The following is a 15882-nucleotide window of genomic DNA, read 5'->3' as shown; positions in this document are numbered from 1 at the left end:
ATATATATATATATATATATATAAGATTACGCTGTTTATGGGTTTGGAATAACATTCAATTCGTTTATATTTTTGTTAGAATAGTTATATAAATTTGAGGCAATTTTCAGGTTCCTGGCCTCAGTACACATTAACTGAACCTTCACGTCCACGTGCCGGGAGGATTCATGTGTTTTCAAATATAAACCCCATAGCTTGTATTGATACTTCTTATAGCAAAACAAAAATAAACATATCTGCAGGGTTTAGATAAATCCTTAAACTCCACAAAGGATTTAAAGTACTTTCAAACCTAGGAAAGAATAGAAACCTAAAATGGTCTGTGACACTTATTGCTTTAGTGGTTAAGTGACACGATTGCTAAGATCTATAGCGATCCTCGCCATGGGCACAGCTCACATTGCCCATTGTGCAGCTTCGTGTTAAAATAAAAACAATCAATGATACGCTGAAAAAAAAAAATCATTTCACATTGAAGTTTCCTCAACAGATTCTTATAACTGAATTCCGCTTGTACAAATAATAAATGTTCATGTTACTCAAAGAAAACGTCAGGCCTCGGTGTAAAAATCACAACCCGTGTATTTTATATTTACCTCGGGCATCTACGTTTGTTTGTTTATCGTTAAGCCCAAAGCTACTAAATGGGCTGTCTATCAAAACCCGATTTTTAAGCGTTATAAGCCTTCAGACTTGCCGCTAAACCACAGTTACTCCATCCACGGCCCTCTAAACAATGGGTGTGATCTCCACACAATGCTGAGCTCGTATTATAGTTTTTTTGGTTTGGTTGTTGTTAAGCACAAAGTTACACGATGAACAGTCTGTGCTCTGTTCATTATGGGCATTGAAACCGAAGTTTTAGCGACGTAAGCCTAAAGACTTAACACTGAGCTTCAAAGTTCCAAGTTTGTTCACGTTCTGAAAATGTTAGCCAGAGTCTCTCTCTTTCTCTATGTATTATCACTAACTGTGTTCCATTCTGTAAGTTGATTGAATATCTGCTAATCTGTTAAACAGTTATGAAGAGTTGCAAAAGGATGGAGGACGGGAGCTGGTTTGGACACGGAATTGTAGTAGACAAATTTTAAAGTTATTTTACCTTCACTAAGAACTTTTAAAAATTTTTCAGTAAAAAATATTGACTAGACTTGTATGTTTTTTTTTGTTTTTGTATTTTCGGTTCTCTTTCGGCGGTGCTGAAGGGGGCGCTGTAAACCACATGGTTTCGTGGAACCATTGTTCGAAGTTATGAGTATAATCCATAACTGAGGTCACGGATCCGGGTGTTTAGTATCTAACTAATTCTAAGTCATTCATTCTTTTAAAAATACCAGTCTTTATACTAAAACATGAATGAGGCTAAGCAGCTATACCGTTTAACTTTAACATCACGCCGGCAGACGATCTGTCTAACCTTTAATATCACGGATTGCTTCAATTTCAAGTTTGTAACTTCTGTGGAACTGTTCAGTACTGCATGGCGTATTCAAATAAGGGTCATTCCGAGATGTTTTTACTTTCAGGTTATGTTCACTGTTTTTAATCCTGATGCGAGGACTAACTTCGATAATACTCTCCGGCATTTCTCTTCAAAAATGAGAAGGTATTACTTATTTTGTGCTTATGGGAGAAGTTGTGCCTATTTGTGTGTGCGAACATTTCGCGCGATATTCGAAAACGATTAACATTGATTTTTGACCTGATTTCACGACAACTTTGAAATTTTTTGCACGATAATCTTATTTTTGACGTGCTTCTACAGAAAACTACTTGGTAAGTTTTAATATAGTTTGAGAAAAGTATTTAAATATATATGAAATAAATATTTCTTTTTTTATGGTTTACTTTATCGGAGTATATATAAAATAATAAAATCAAACATCATGCGCAGCTGACTGTTATTATTACTGTAGGTATCAATGAGTTTCAACTGCACGTGCTATCACAAAGCCAGTTCGTCTCGTATTAACTGTTAAAACCGGCCTTGTGGTAACGACAGCGTGTAAGCGTAGCGTATTTAATTTCAAAATAACCTTTATATCCTAGTGTAAAAACGCAACCTAGCTCTACATTTCAATTGAGTATAACGTATTTCGTTGAAAATGTTGATTTTATTTTCTTTTTGCAATAAAAAAAAATAACACTGTGAACGTGGAGCGGAGACGTTGAGCTGTACGCTACTTGTAAGGCGGTAACCTGACAATTTTCCCCTGCAACCATATATTAATTATATGACTGAAATGGGGAAAAAAGCAACAACACATATTTCATGTATTTCATAAAAGAATGAATTATCTAAAACAGTTTAAATAGGAGAAACTAACAGGTTTCATATTAAATTTTGCTTATTGTAATAAAATAAAAAGTGTTGAACAATGCAAAGTTGTATAACGTAAGTACACTAGAACTGTAAGTTAATAGCTATTCTTCTCATAAAATCCGACATGCTGCGGTTTTGAAAATCTTCTACAATGTTTGTTGTGGCTGATGGGACAGTTGTCCTACAACCCTGTAAGGCTACGTCAACCTAAGCTGGGTCGGAATAATAATGTAGGTTCTTTTCCCCCATATTTACAAGTTGCAACTATGGACATGTATATATATATGAGGGATCCTAAAACACATTAAATATTTATCCCCTTTAGGACAGTACAGTGCCACCTGGTAAATGCAGGATATATTACTACTAAACTAAGGATGTATTAAAATATATTTAGTAATAATAACACCTGAAAGAACAATACCGTTTTACTTCACTCAGTGTCTCTAATGGCTACAATAGGTTATTACAAAAGAGAAGTGTAAGTTATGAAAATATGCATTTATTTCATTTGTGAGTTATCGTCTTTCTGCTTCTGGAGAATATTCAACTATTCGAAAGCGCTTGAGCTTTTGGGTCTTTTCAAATCAACTGAATTTTTTTTACCGCTCAAGCCTGCTCTCACTGGAAATACTTTTTATTATTGTTGTTGTTGGAAAACATTGTTAATTTGGAATTAATCATCTGCGCAGTTTTGCCTGCAAACGTAATAATTTTAATAAAACGACAAAACCAAATTGGTTTAATCAAATGCAGTGTCCGTAAGTAATGTTACCTAGCTAAGCCTAAAACCAAATTGGTTTAATCAAGTGCAGTGTCCTCAAGTAATGTTACCTAGCTAAGCCTAACATCCAAATACTTTGTAATATTTCTTCAAACCTTTAAATAGCGACAATAAAGAAGTTTTAATAGATAAACATAAATATGTAAATACAGTGAGATATTCTGAGTGAGCATGAAACCAAGTAAAAAGAAAAAAGTACCCGATTACCCAAATACTTTTGAAAGGGAAAACCATCTCTCATTGATGGCTGATGAAGCAGTGAACACTTCCATATTTAATTGGTCCTTTTCACTGTGATTTATCTTTCTGTTTCTTCATTTAAAACTGAATTTTTAAATATTCGTGATCTGGTTGAGTGTACGTGATATACTGAAATATTAGACAAATATTTCCATTAAATAGTGTATGCAAATATGTGCTACTTTTTTTTTTCCTGAAACAGCGTGAAGACTGTGAGCTCTGACAAGAGTGACTAAACAAGTCAAGGTATTTCCCTCGCTGTCTTGTTTTTTGGACTGTGTGATGCGCTGAGAATACCATAAAAGGACAGCTGTAATCTCGTAATATGCACAAGCGTGAAAAGTCATATCACGTGTCGTGGCCGCGTGATCTTGTCACCCCACTACTCTTCCCCCATCTTTCAAAGTTTTGGACCGAAATCTGCTGATCATTTGAAAGAGTCCTCGTGCTAGGTGGTTCACGGCCGCGCCCTCTTGCGTCATTAGTATACAGAACGTTCTTCTGTAGGTAGGGTTACCTTATCTGAATGATACGTTATTAAAGAAGGCGAATCTCAAAACTCGTTTTATGCATCTTTTATGAACGGTTATCAAACATATTAGATCGAGCAGCTGATAGATATGCTTTAAAATTTTGAAATAGACTTAATGAAGGCAAAACATCTATGAAATGTACATCTTTTTTTAACATCTTATGACAACCTATACCGTCCTCCATTTTTTAGATATAAACCAATCGACTATCAAACAATAATAATAATCAACCTTTAGACAGTCACAACTGTTATTTGTTAGGTATCTGTACAGCAGGTGATCAGATCTTCCAACAATTTACTATACTAGATGTAGTTGTGGCAACGTCAAGTTATATTATTTCTTCGACTCGGATTCGAACCCAATACCTCTCTCATACTAGGCGAGTGCTTTACCAACAGAGAACTTGCTAATGAGGCACTCTTTTTTTAACGCAAACTACCACATAATTAGATATTGATTTTTTTTTTCTGTTACAGATACGTTATAAGTTCTTATAGAGGAATAGAGAGGTAGATGCAAATTTTTGTCACTTTTACGTTTATTTGTTTTTAAGCATAAAACTACGCCAATCTGCGCTGTGACCACCGCGGGTATCTAACCACGATTTTAGCATTATAAGACCGCAAGCTTATATTGTACTATTTATGTTTAAAAAAATCAGTATATTATGATGCATTTTAATAGAACTAATGTCCATACTAATGAGCAGGATTATATAAATGTTCCAATGTTAATTCGTTACCTGAATTATTACAGAATGTAACATTTGGTCATACATAAAACTGCAAAATGTATGTATATATTATATATGTATATGTTACTTTTGTTATATTACAACAATAACGTTCTAATTTAAACTTTAATTATGCTAACAGCTGTATACAAAATTGTGATGGTTAAATCCATGTACAAATCCGAACTTCAAGACTAACCAGTTGTCTCTTATGCGTTAACATGCATATGCTTTTAGACACTGTTAACAAATTGTAGGAAAAGAATTCAAAAGACTAAATTTATTCTTTTCTTTGACTATTTTTAACTTCAATAACAAGCATTTAAAACCGTAGGGTTTATAATCATATATAATTCGCTACAGCCTCCCATAAGACCCGTATAAGAGGGTAACGACAAACTAAAGGAGATTTCAATTCTCATTCGAAACATGGGACATTGTTTTAATAACTGTGTTGGGATGTAAAAAAAGAGAACGTAGATGAAAGATGAGCTTTAATAATTTAATTCCTCAGTAAGCTGTTAAGTCGAAATTTTGTATATTACGCACGTATCCGGCCGTAATACAATGATCACTGCAATATACTGTGTAGGCTTAGCTTTATTTGAAGTCTTTTCGTTCAAGGTTGAAATGCAAGAATATTTAACTTTATTTTTTGTTGTTGAATCAAACAAATTAAATCACAGTTACTATTACTGTAAAACAACACCCTGAAAAATATATTACCAGAAAGAGTTAACATACTTTTTAATGTAAATATTACCGACATTTAAAACGTCCATGAAAACTTGTTACCGATTGATTAATATACAACTCGCGTGGAGCATACTGATACTGTTTTACTGAACGTCTTTTAATGCCTCCCAGTGGCACGTTCCCGGACTTACAACGCTAGAAACTGGGTTTCGATACCCGTGGTGGGCAGAGCACAGTTAGCACTATTGTGTCTTTTAATAATTCGTATTTGTGAAGTTTCTACATGAATTAGCGCGCCATCTATTGAAAACAGATGAAAAGTCATTTCCCAAAATTCTTATAATACAGTAGTAAGATAATCGAATTGTTTTTTCTATGAATTTCCAAACTTTCAACTGAAATATATTTTCTTCGGAATTCAGAACATTTATATTTCATAATATGCTTTGGAACTTTCTGGAAACTTCAGTTTCAGCTTATTGTTCAGAAGATGTATGATAATAATTTTGTATATTATTATTCTACCTGCTTATAAATACAATTTAACCACCAGATGTCTCTAGATGTATATTTACATTCATGCATAGTTAAAATGTCTGAACAGTGAAACGTATACTAACTACACAACGTAGAATAATGAACCGCAGGTGTTCTAGGTCAGTGAGGGGGTGGTACGTCGTGCTACCCGATTTACACGCCCATTAAGACGTGTTAAATCACGTTGTATTATGAGATATAGCGATAACAGTACCGTGTTTTCAGTTTTATATAGAAAATTTCATGACAGATTCTTAAGATTCTTCTGATAATTTGTCCACGTCTGTCTGTCTACAGAGGGTGAATACGTTATATAAAATTATTTTGAATATACAAACCAAGTCGAGGTGGAACAGAATGTATCAGAACTACATTTTGACATCGTTTAGCATTTCGTAGTTAGTCTTCTTGCCACCAAAAATTAATCGCTTTTGAGAAAGGCATGTTAAACACCTTTCAGGCGCAAAATATTAATACACTCAAGTCATAAAGATGTGTTAAGATCGGGGATTTATATTTTCCAAGAGGGAGGATATCCATTATACGTAATGGCATTGAATAAGAAGTATCCAAAACAAAATAAATGCTGCAATATTTGTTCAGTTTTTTATATGTCCATGTAATGGACACAACATCTGTAAACTTTTAGTATGGTCATATCCCTGATAGCTATAAATTTTACAAGAATTAAAATCACAATCACAAATTTATAAAATTTAATCCTTACTTTGGCCTACAGATATGTGTATGAAGCTGCCAAAGTGGTGATTAAATTTTATAAATTTGTGATTGTGGTTTTAATTCTTGTTTCATTATTTTAGTAGTAGGATCCCTATTTCATTTTTAAAATTCATAATTTTTAATAGTCTTTTTTTGTTTACTTTTATGTTATACCTGTATAAAGTATATACTTTTCCTTTAGAAACTGTCGCGTGTCTATCCATCTATATGTAGCGCCATCTGCTGGGTTGAAAAGATATTTAAGTACGTGCATGATATGTTTACCATTTATAAACAAATCTGTATATATTTATCGGCATATCAAAAGCGGATACCCACAGATCAGTCAAGTAAGCTGGAGAAACCCTGTAGCACAGCCCGAACTGTGTACGGGCTAGCCCCACTGACGTGATCAGGTAGGTAGTAGACGAAGATGTTGCTGTTTTAAAAATAATTGAATTGTTATACCGGAAACGTTAGTGGCCTTCTTAGTGTATATGCGCATAATATATCATAACCAATACTTTGAATGGTTGGTTTTTCGCTTAGGAATTCAATAAGTTGGTTTATCTGAGCGTGAATTATTTGGAAGCCTTGTCGATCCGTACTAAAATGGCCCAGGTGGTTAGGGGGCGCTTGACTCGCAATCTTCGGGTCGCGGGTTCGAATCCCCGTCAAACCGAACATGTTCGCCCTTTCAGCCGTGAGAGCGTTATAATGTGACGATCAATCCCACTATTCGATGTTATTACTCATCATGATCTCTACCTACCTACCATCAAACCATGCGCAACCGGAAGAATTTTAAAAAGACAAACTTGCTTGTCGCGACTGAAAGTGCCGTCGTTTCGTACAAGTTGCTTGTCGATCGGTGTGCAACGGGCGAGATATCAGCGTGACAGACGGATGGTTTTAGTAGATATACTAGTGTCCTTTTCGGTACGAAAAAAAGAATCATTGAGACCCCAAACGGAAGAGCTCTGTGAAAAAATTAAAGTGACAAAGTTCATTTTTTTTCTTGTCAGGATAAGTCACTTACTTACTTAAATGAAAATTCGTTGAAATAGTGAAATATTGGTTCACTCTGTAAACACGTATATAGCGATTTAGGCGGCTTTATAAGTACAATAAGCTTTGCTCAGTCAATTCTCTAAAATATTCATTGTTAATATTCAGATATTTAAAAGTGGTTTTAAACGGGTGATTTTTATGGCCGCCATTTCGTTTCATCACTATTCCTACTTTCTTACTTAATGATAATTCATTAATATTAGTGCAGTTATGGCACCCGAACTCTTGATATTATGGAAAAACCTTCGTCGGAGTTGGATATGGCAGATATAATTTGTTTTGGTTGACATGTTATTATGAATTATTCTTTAATTTCATTGTTAAGTTAATACAGTGTTTAATTTCGAAACCAGTTCCAGCAAAGAGGGTAAACTGGTACTTTAAATGAAAGTGGTTCAAACAAGTGAAAAAACAAAACAATATACAGAATGTTAGATTGATAAATATGCTCTGTCTTTTCAATAATTTTATAGAATATTCCTTTAATTTTGCTACTTGTATACAGATAAACTCGTCGACATAACGTGCATACGTTATGTCAGTCCTCGACTTTTTGCTTCATGCCAGAAAATACGACTAATACATTTACTAACACAATTTAAGCATATTTTAGTTCTTCCAAAATAGTATAAAATTACATAAATTGATAACTGACAACTATTATGTCGCAACGACAACGTTGATTGATGATGAATTATAACAATTACACAAGCCTATATTATAGGTAGATTATAGAGTTGAGGTTGTGGGGTCATCCAAAAATTCTCAAACTCTTAAATTGGGGGGGTGCTGAATGAAAAAGAAATAATTTGGGATCCATTTCTTTGCTCTATATAGTTTTAGGAAGTTAGCTAAGATATTCTGATAAGATAAGGTTTCTATTCAAAGCATCGTATTATAATTAGCTAATCTTTTTTTTTTCAGTGTAGACGGTTTTTAAAAATTTATCTTCTAACGAGGTATTCTCCAAACAGTTTATTTTTAAGTAAATTAAATATAATCATCTATTATTTACACTTGCTTTATAAAATACAGGTGTTTACTATGCATTTTTTATTATGCAATGTGTTGTATTAGACTACACACATTTATAATGTTTGTAAGTAAGTTTTGTTTGTAGCCACGTCAACAGTGTAATGAATTTGTTACATATTTATTTTAATGTCAACGTTTGTCTGAATTGAGCTTATATTTAAAAACGTACTTAGCTTGTAGTGTTAGTTACGTACTGCGAAACTCCCGCCAATTCTCCAAGGTTGTAGAATATTCGTGAACGTAAGAATCAACAATATATCCATTTCCGTAACCTGTTAAAGATAACTCAGTATTGTTGTCGGAATTTTCAAGAAAATCTTTCTCGCGCCTATAAAAAAACAGTCAAGGCGACGCGCTAAAAAAAAAAGAGAGAGCTTTAAAAATTGGCTAAGAACCTGGTATAACCGTGTACGCTATAAATCGTGTTTTTTCTAACCCTTATCAACCGGAAAATTTACGACATTTGACTAGGAACAGTTATAAATTACCGAACGTCCGTGGATTCTCATCGGACGTTAGTATTTTTCCGAAAGTATTACTGAATTCTCATTGGACATTAGTGGGTTTATGAAAATATTATCTTACTTCGACGGTCCAACAATTCAGTGTCTGACAAACCTTGCTAGCTTCTCGGCAATTGTACGTACATCAACTTCAAGTTAACATGCTGGATATCAAGGAGACTCTGAACTAGAAAGAAGATTCTATGTTGTTTGTAAGTTAGTGAAATTGTTGTTTATAACACTTTGTTTGTGGTAATTATATATGTACTGTTGTGTATATATATATTAAAAAGTATTTGTGTGAAAAACGAAAACGGTGTGTGTCAATCTTATTGGCAAATAGCGTAAATTAACTAAAATATCCGCTTCGGACTATTTCAAATTCAAAATACGTAACAACAGAAATGAACAGTAAAAAACTGAAAACTTGATTTGTATTACATTAGTATTTGCGTATAATAAAATTGTTTGTCGTTTTTGTGTTATTTAGGTATTAGAGCATAATTACCATTAATTATTAATATACTAGTCCCTCGATGGATCAGAGGTAAGTTAGGTGAATTATAACTCAAAAATCCATTGTTCGAACAGTGTGTAGATAGCCCATTCTAGTTTCCGCTAAAAAACAAACAAAACAAAAATAACATTATTGTTAACAATTAAGAAATGTCTTTGGCTGAGATGCCCACCATTCTTGGACGTCTTTTTTCTTTTTGACACAATTGTACATCAGAATTATTACAAAAGAAAATTTGTGTCAATGGTCGTCATTAAGAAAAGCAAGTTAGATAAGAAAATAATAAATAAAAAGTCCAAATACCCGATAACGCGGGTACTTTTGCAAGGTAAACTTTCCTAAAGCATTCCAGTTGTTGGATATACTCTTTCTCAGTTGGTTTAAGGTCATTAATATTCTTTAAAGCGGGCGAATTATAATGGATTTTGATATAATGTAAATCTAGACCTGTTTTTGTTTCAATAGATAAATTTATTTATTCGTCGAGAATTGTGGAACCTGTCAGTTTTACAGAAGACAGCTAGAAATACTACTGTGTATCATTATTACAGTTTACAGGTATGTTATTTTTGTGATATGATTGTCACATTGTGTTAAATTGTTTGTCTGAGTTTATCCAAAACTTTTCGAATTTATGGATTATTTATTTATTTTCCACATTTTTAAATGTTACTCAAGTGTGAAATTTACAGTAAAAAACAACAGATGGCACTAGTCGCGATTGACAGCTGGGAAAACACGGAGAATAATACAACAATTACAATAATATTGTACTTATCTTGTGATACTGGCACAGTTCGTGAATAATGCCTTAAGAGGTTTGAAGCTATATTTCAAATATTCCTTTTATTTTTTACATCAACAATAAAAGTAATTAACTTAAGAAAGAAATATATTCTTTATAACTGTTTAATAAGATGAGACTATAGTAGCAACTGTAGGCCATCGTTTGTAAATGGGCGATGGTACAGAATGTAAATGTACAAAAGTTACTCGTTAAATTAGGTCAATTTTTTTCTTGCACTGCTACACTGTTTTTTGAAGATAAAACGTATTATGTGTCCAGGACGAAAACTGAGCAGATGGATAACAATTTCTGATTCTTTGGTAGGGTACGACTTTTTTCGTATCAGTCTGTAAAACTAAAATATGTAAACATGCTAATTGTGCTAAGACAGGAAAAATTAACGTCTTAAAACGTGTGGAGTTGTGTGATCTATTGAAAACGGACGGTACTTGCAATGTTTTACGCCTCTTAGTATATCTTATTATTGAAATATCCATTATATTATAATCAAGTTAGACTTTGAATATTCTATTTTGACATTCAGGTTTTCATTCGCACCCATTCCTTTTGTATCTTGTGACCAAATTTTTCACTTTATGCTCATGGAAGTTCTAATTCTATGACTAACAAGGCTTAGGCTAGTCCTACTGAAATAATTTCCCCACATTGTTTTATGGCGGAGAAAAAAATTCCTACCTTATTACTTAATGTTTAGAAATTATTGAAAAATATTAGTTATTCCATTAATTCAAAATACGAATTGGGAAGAAATAGGTGATAAAATAATTAGATTAGGGTTGGGTTATTTTATGGAAATACTAATGTTACAATTTGCCAAAAAAAACATTTCAGAAATTAAATGTTCTTAAAAAATATTCTATGCCAGACACAGTAGACATCAACTCTCAAGTTTTTTAATGTAACCTGGATTTTTACTTAAATTTCAGTTTCTTTAACCCTTTATTGTATGGATGCTATTGTTTTTTTTTTTTAAATGCAAATACTTTATGTAAAATACAATTGTTGATGACTATTTTCAGTTACTTGATATTAAGCTTACTGTACATTAGTAATTTATTATTAAATTCACTAGCAAAAAAATAATTATTGAATGTTCAGAAATTTGTACATGCAATAATGTGTGTTTCACTGGTATTAACTATTTCATTTTGGTAATTTATGGAAAATAAGATAAACATATTCGGTAAGATGCATGTACCCACAATTCTTACTGTATGTGTAAGCCAGTGATCTAAATAATGTCAGGGTAAATTGACTTACAACATATGTATGATTTCAAAATCTTGTCCCATGCAGACAACAAAAGTCTATGCTTACTATTGTTTTTGTATTTTATCTTTAGTTGTTTTTTCAAGAAGTCTTATTTCACATTTCTGAGTAAGTGTAAATAACTTTCTTAGTAAGATGATCAGCAAGCTAATAACTTAACACATTCTTAGATTTGTTGAAGTACCTTAAATTTACATAAAAGGTATTTTATTTCCAGATTAAGTAAAATTTGTGGTGATACTTGGCCACTTCTAAAATGCAGCAGTCCTCCCTGCTGGTCAGTCTTCCAGAGCCTGTTCTATACCACATCTGTTCTCTTCTTATTTCACCTTTTGATCTTTTACACTTTGGATCGACTTGTAAACGACTACGGAGCATCTCCTCACCACCAAGCCTCTGGCTCAGACATGTGTTTTCATGGTGTGAAGGTTTGTGGCAGTGGATAGAAATACCAGAAGCGAGTCATCCTCGAGATTGGTTGATTGAACTCTTTCGTTCTTGTTGCTCAAAGCACCCCAAAACCCTACACTCGTGCCATTTAGGGTCAGGGGAAGAATGGATACGTACAGAGTCTAAGCAGTTTCGTTGTATGCTTGGCATGCTCCGTTACACTTATGCTGATAGAGATGAACGATACAATCCCACGGTGATGTACCGCAGATGGATTTTTGACATTGGGCTTTATCATCGTATCAAACCTCATATTAACTTTACCAGCGAAAACTTTGCTCTTGAAGATGCTGCACTGAAAGAGCTTGTTGAATTGGGACAGGCCAAGGAACGAGACCTAAGGTTGGAAGAGCCACGATTTTCCAATTTATGTATAAAGTACTACATCAAGCGAATAAAATCAAGTCGTGTTGATTGGTATGAGGATTTGTTCTCTTCTGGGCCTCGTGGTAGCCTCTGTCCATTATTGTTGTGTCCATCAGAAGTGGGATACACGTCCGAAATGACTGGAACAGCTGGAGTAGCAACCTTGGTGTCAATAGTACTAGCAAAATACCTCTCTCCTCATTGTTTTGATGGCAAAATCACTTTACCTCAAATGGTGCATATGATTCAGAAAGCATGTTGTAGCCTTAAAATAAACTTGGAACAACTTTTACCGGTTCAAAGACAACAGTGGAAATCCCAGCCCTTAGCAAATTCTGTGACGAGTATGGCTTTTCAAGGTTTGCCCTCCTTAGATACCTGGCAAGTAGATTTAGATGAGCTTCAAATCAATTTGCACTGGAAGGAAATCATGCTACAGTGTTCTCGGTACTTAGAAGAGAACAAATGGCTTGATAGTATTGTTGACAACATTAGAGTCAAATGGCGACATGCACTTTTGGAGGAAATTAGAAAAGTACTTGAAGGAGGTGAAAAAATGCCACGAACTGTTACTCGTATTAATCTGACCGATTGTGATCTGATTGGAGGAGACAATCGTAGACAAGAAATGGCGGCAGCCGCATTCATATCAGACATTGGAGTGTTGGTTACTTGGCAATTGGTGGGAAAAATTAATTTTTGATTGGTAGTTAATTCCATTGTTGAAGAAGAAAAAATCAGTATACAGTACAGTTATTCATTATTAATAATAGATTTATATATATATTGCATTTTATTGAATTGAATATGAATTTAAATATTACTAGTCTTCAGCTGTCAAAGTTTAAAGTTTGTATTACATGTCAAGAAGTATATTCTTTCCCTGTCAGAAAATTCTAATAATTTCTGTTTCATACACCTTGTATTATTCTTGATTAAGCTGGTTCTAGTATGTTCTTGCTTCAAGGTACCTCAGACATCATAGCTTTTCTTTAGAAACATCTACACGAGACTGATTCACATCCTCTCTGACCTGACCCCCCCTCCCCCCCAGTAGTACAGCGGTATGTTTGCAGACTTATACTGCTAGAAACCTGGTTTTGATACGCGGTCAGAGCACAGATAGCCCTTTGTGCTTAACAACTGTCCTGATTCATCACTGGAGTACCTATTTCTGATTATCAGGCTTATTGGAACTCTCTTCTCTATACTTTTCATGATCTTGTATCAAGCACCTTCTGTTTTTGTCATCTGGCTCCTCGAAGTTTTTTTTTTATCAAACTGTTTTGGAATAGTTTGTGAGTTTAGTGCACAGCATTACTGTTTCCCTTCTACAAGCTCTGGAACAGAAACTTTTTTCTCGTAATCAGGATGTTTGGTTTGTACTTCCATTTTATTTTAATTCGTTAATCCTTCTGTACTCTACCTGTCACTGAAGCTTTCTTTTTTTATCAGGTTGTAGAGCCTGTTTGAAAAAAGGATGTTTTTTCTCTTTTTAACTGTATATATAATTAGCAGTTGTTTTGTACTTCTTCAAAATCTGGTTTAAACAGTTTACTATGAAATGTTATTTTTAATCTTGGCAACTGAAGTCTGATTTTGAGTATACTGCCAGAAGTACTTCTCAGGAATTTTTAATCTGCTGTATATTGTTTCCTCAGCCAGTTTTTAGCTGTTTTATAGTTCCATATACCTTATTTTAAAGTAGTGTAGTACTTTTTTAAATATTTTTTTATCTATTTTATTTCATTTAAGCACTGATAATGTCTTGTTTTTGTCATTTATGTTAATATTAAGCTTTTTTTAATATGATAAGGTAGTTATAATTTTGAAAGCTCACTTTTATATGGAAAAAATGACCATTTTATGCATAATGTGTTCCAAAACAGAGACTATATTTTATTGTTAAGTTTTTGTAAGTGTGCATTTTGTGAACTCGGGTGATTAATCTGACACGCGTGGTACAGTATATATATATATTTTATATAAACAAACAAAGTAGTCATTTGTAAGCACAAAATAATGTCTAACAATTGAAAAAGTAAATTTTATATGTTACTTTTAAAGTTATCAGAAGTGTTCTTTAACCTATGAACAAAGTTTTTTTCTTGTGTAATCTAAGAATAATTATGCAGTAATTAAAAAGAATGCTAAACAAATTTATGCATGAGGGTAATTGTATTTTATAAATATTCACACTGGGAATAAAAGAACGTGTTTTCTAACACTTTAAGTATGTGATGGGAGTAATTACATAACTGACTGATGTTTTGAGGCCGTTTATACTGAAATTATCCAACACCAAACCCTTAGTTAAGAGGGATTATGCATAGTTTTTTGTATGGTGCCTGTTGTATAACATGGAAAAAACATGTTAACACTTCTACAGTGTCAGCAAAATGAAAACTATTGTTTTACTTGAACAATTTGATGATATTTCTGATGACTTTGAGGAAGAACTGTTAAATGTTTCATCTTAAACAACTTGATTGACTGCATTTAAAAGAAGTGCTGATATTAGGAGGTATATAGCCAGTCATTACTATGTTTGCTTGGTTAGTATGAAATAATAATGGCAACTTGAGGCTTAGTTTGTTTGTTTCAGAAAACATGTTGACTTCTGGTTTTTGGTCTCAATGTGCAGAGGCGGAATCAAGCTATTATGTGCGACCCATTATTTCACTAAATTATAATTTTTGACATTTACCCCGGTGAAGAAAAAGCACTCGGTTTACTGATGCTTTTCAATATCTTTAAAATGCAGATGTACATATGGCCAATAAGCAACAATTCTAAGTTTGGTTTGGAATTTCGTGCAAAGCTACGTCAGGTCTATCTGCACTAACCATTCCTGAGTTAATAGTGATAGACTAGAGGGAAGGTAGGTAGTCAACACCATCCACTGCCAAAATACAGCTTAAATACAGGTAAAAAGTACGGGAAGGTAGGTAGTCAACACCATCCACTGCCAACTCTTGGGTTACCCTTTTACCAAAGCATAGGTCTCCCAAGTGGAACAGTGGTAAGCCTTCGGATTTACAATGCTAAAATTGGGGGTTCGATTCCCCTCGGTGAACACGGCAGATACCCCAATGTGGCTTTGCTATAAGAAAACACACACACACACACCAATGACTAGTAGAACTGACTAAAAGGACAAGCATGTCTGATGACAGATATTTGAGCCCACAACCATCAGATTGAGAGTTAGCACCCTTAACCCCCCCCCCCCCCCCCCCACACACCCACAATAAAAAATAAATAAAAAAAAAAAAAAAAAAAAAAAAAAAAAAA

The 15882-nt window shown here is 33.7% G+C and overlaps 1 protein-coding gene across 9 annotated transcripts in view; it reads left to right on the top strand.

Moving 5' to 3' along the window:
* Nucleotides 1-13360, top strand: part of LOC111086402 — a 54200-nt gene extending 40840 nt beyond the window's left edge. For 3 of the 9 annotated variants that reach the window (XM_022389076.1, XM_022389077.1, XM_022389078.1), the window contains 2 exons: nt 10161-10253; nt 11990-13360. In XM_022389076.1, coding sequence (XP_022244784.1) covers nt 12029-13291 — 1263 coding nt within the window. In that variant the 5' untranslated portion in view covers nt 10161-10253; nt 11990-12028 and the 3' untranslated portion in view covers nt 13292-13360. The other 6 variants (XM_022389080.1, XM_022389079.1, XM_022389081.1 and 3 more) reach the window with 6 other exon arrangements.
* The last annotated feature ends 2522 nt before the right edge of the window (nt 13361-15882 follow it).

This window comes from Limulus polyphemus, unplaced genomic scaffold, assembly GCF_000517525.1.
Source record: "Limulus polyphemus unplaced genomic scaffold, Limulus_polyphemus-2.1.2 Scaffold1067, whole genome shotgun sequence".
Classification (NCBI taxonomy): domain Eukaryota; kingdom Metazoa; phylum Arthropoda; class Merostomata; order Xiphosura; family Limulidae; genus Limulus; species Limulus polyphemus.
Note: the sequence above shows the minus strand (reverse complement) of the source record. Positions and strands in the feature narration are given on the sequence as shown.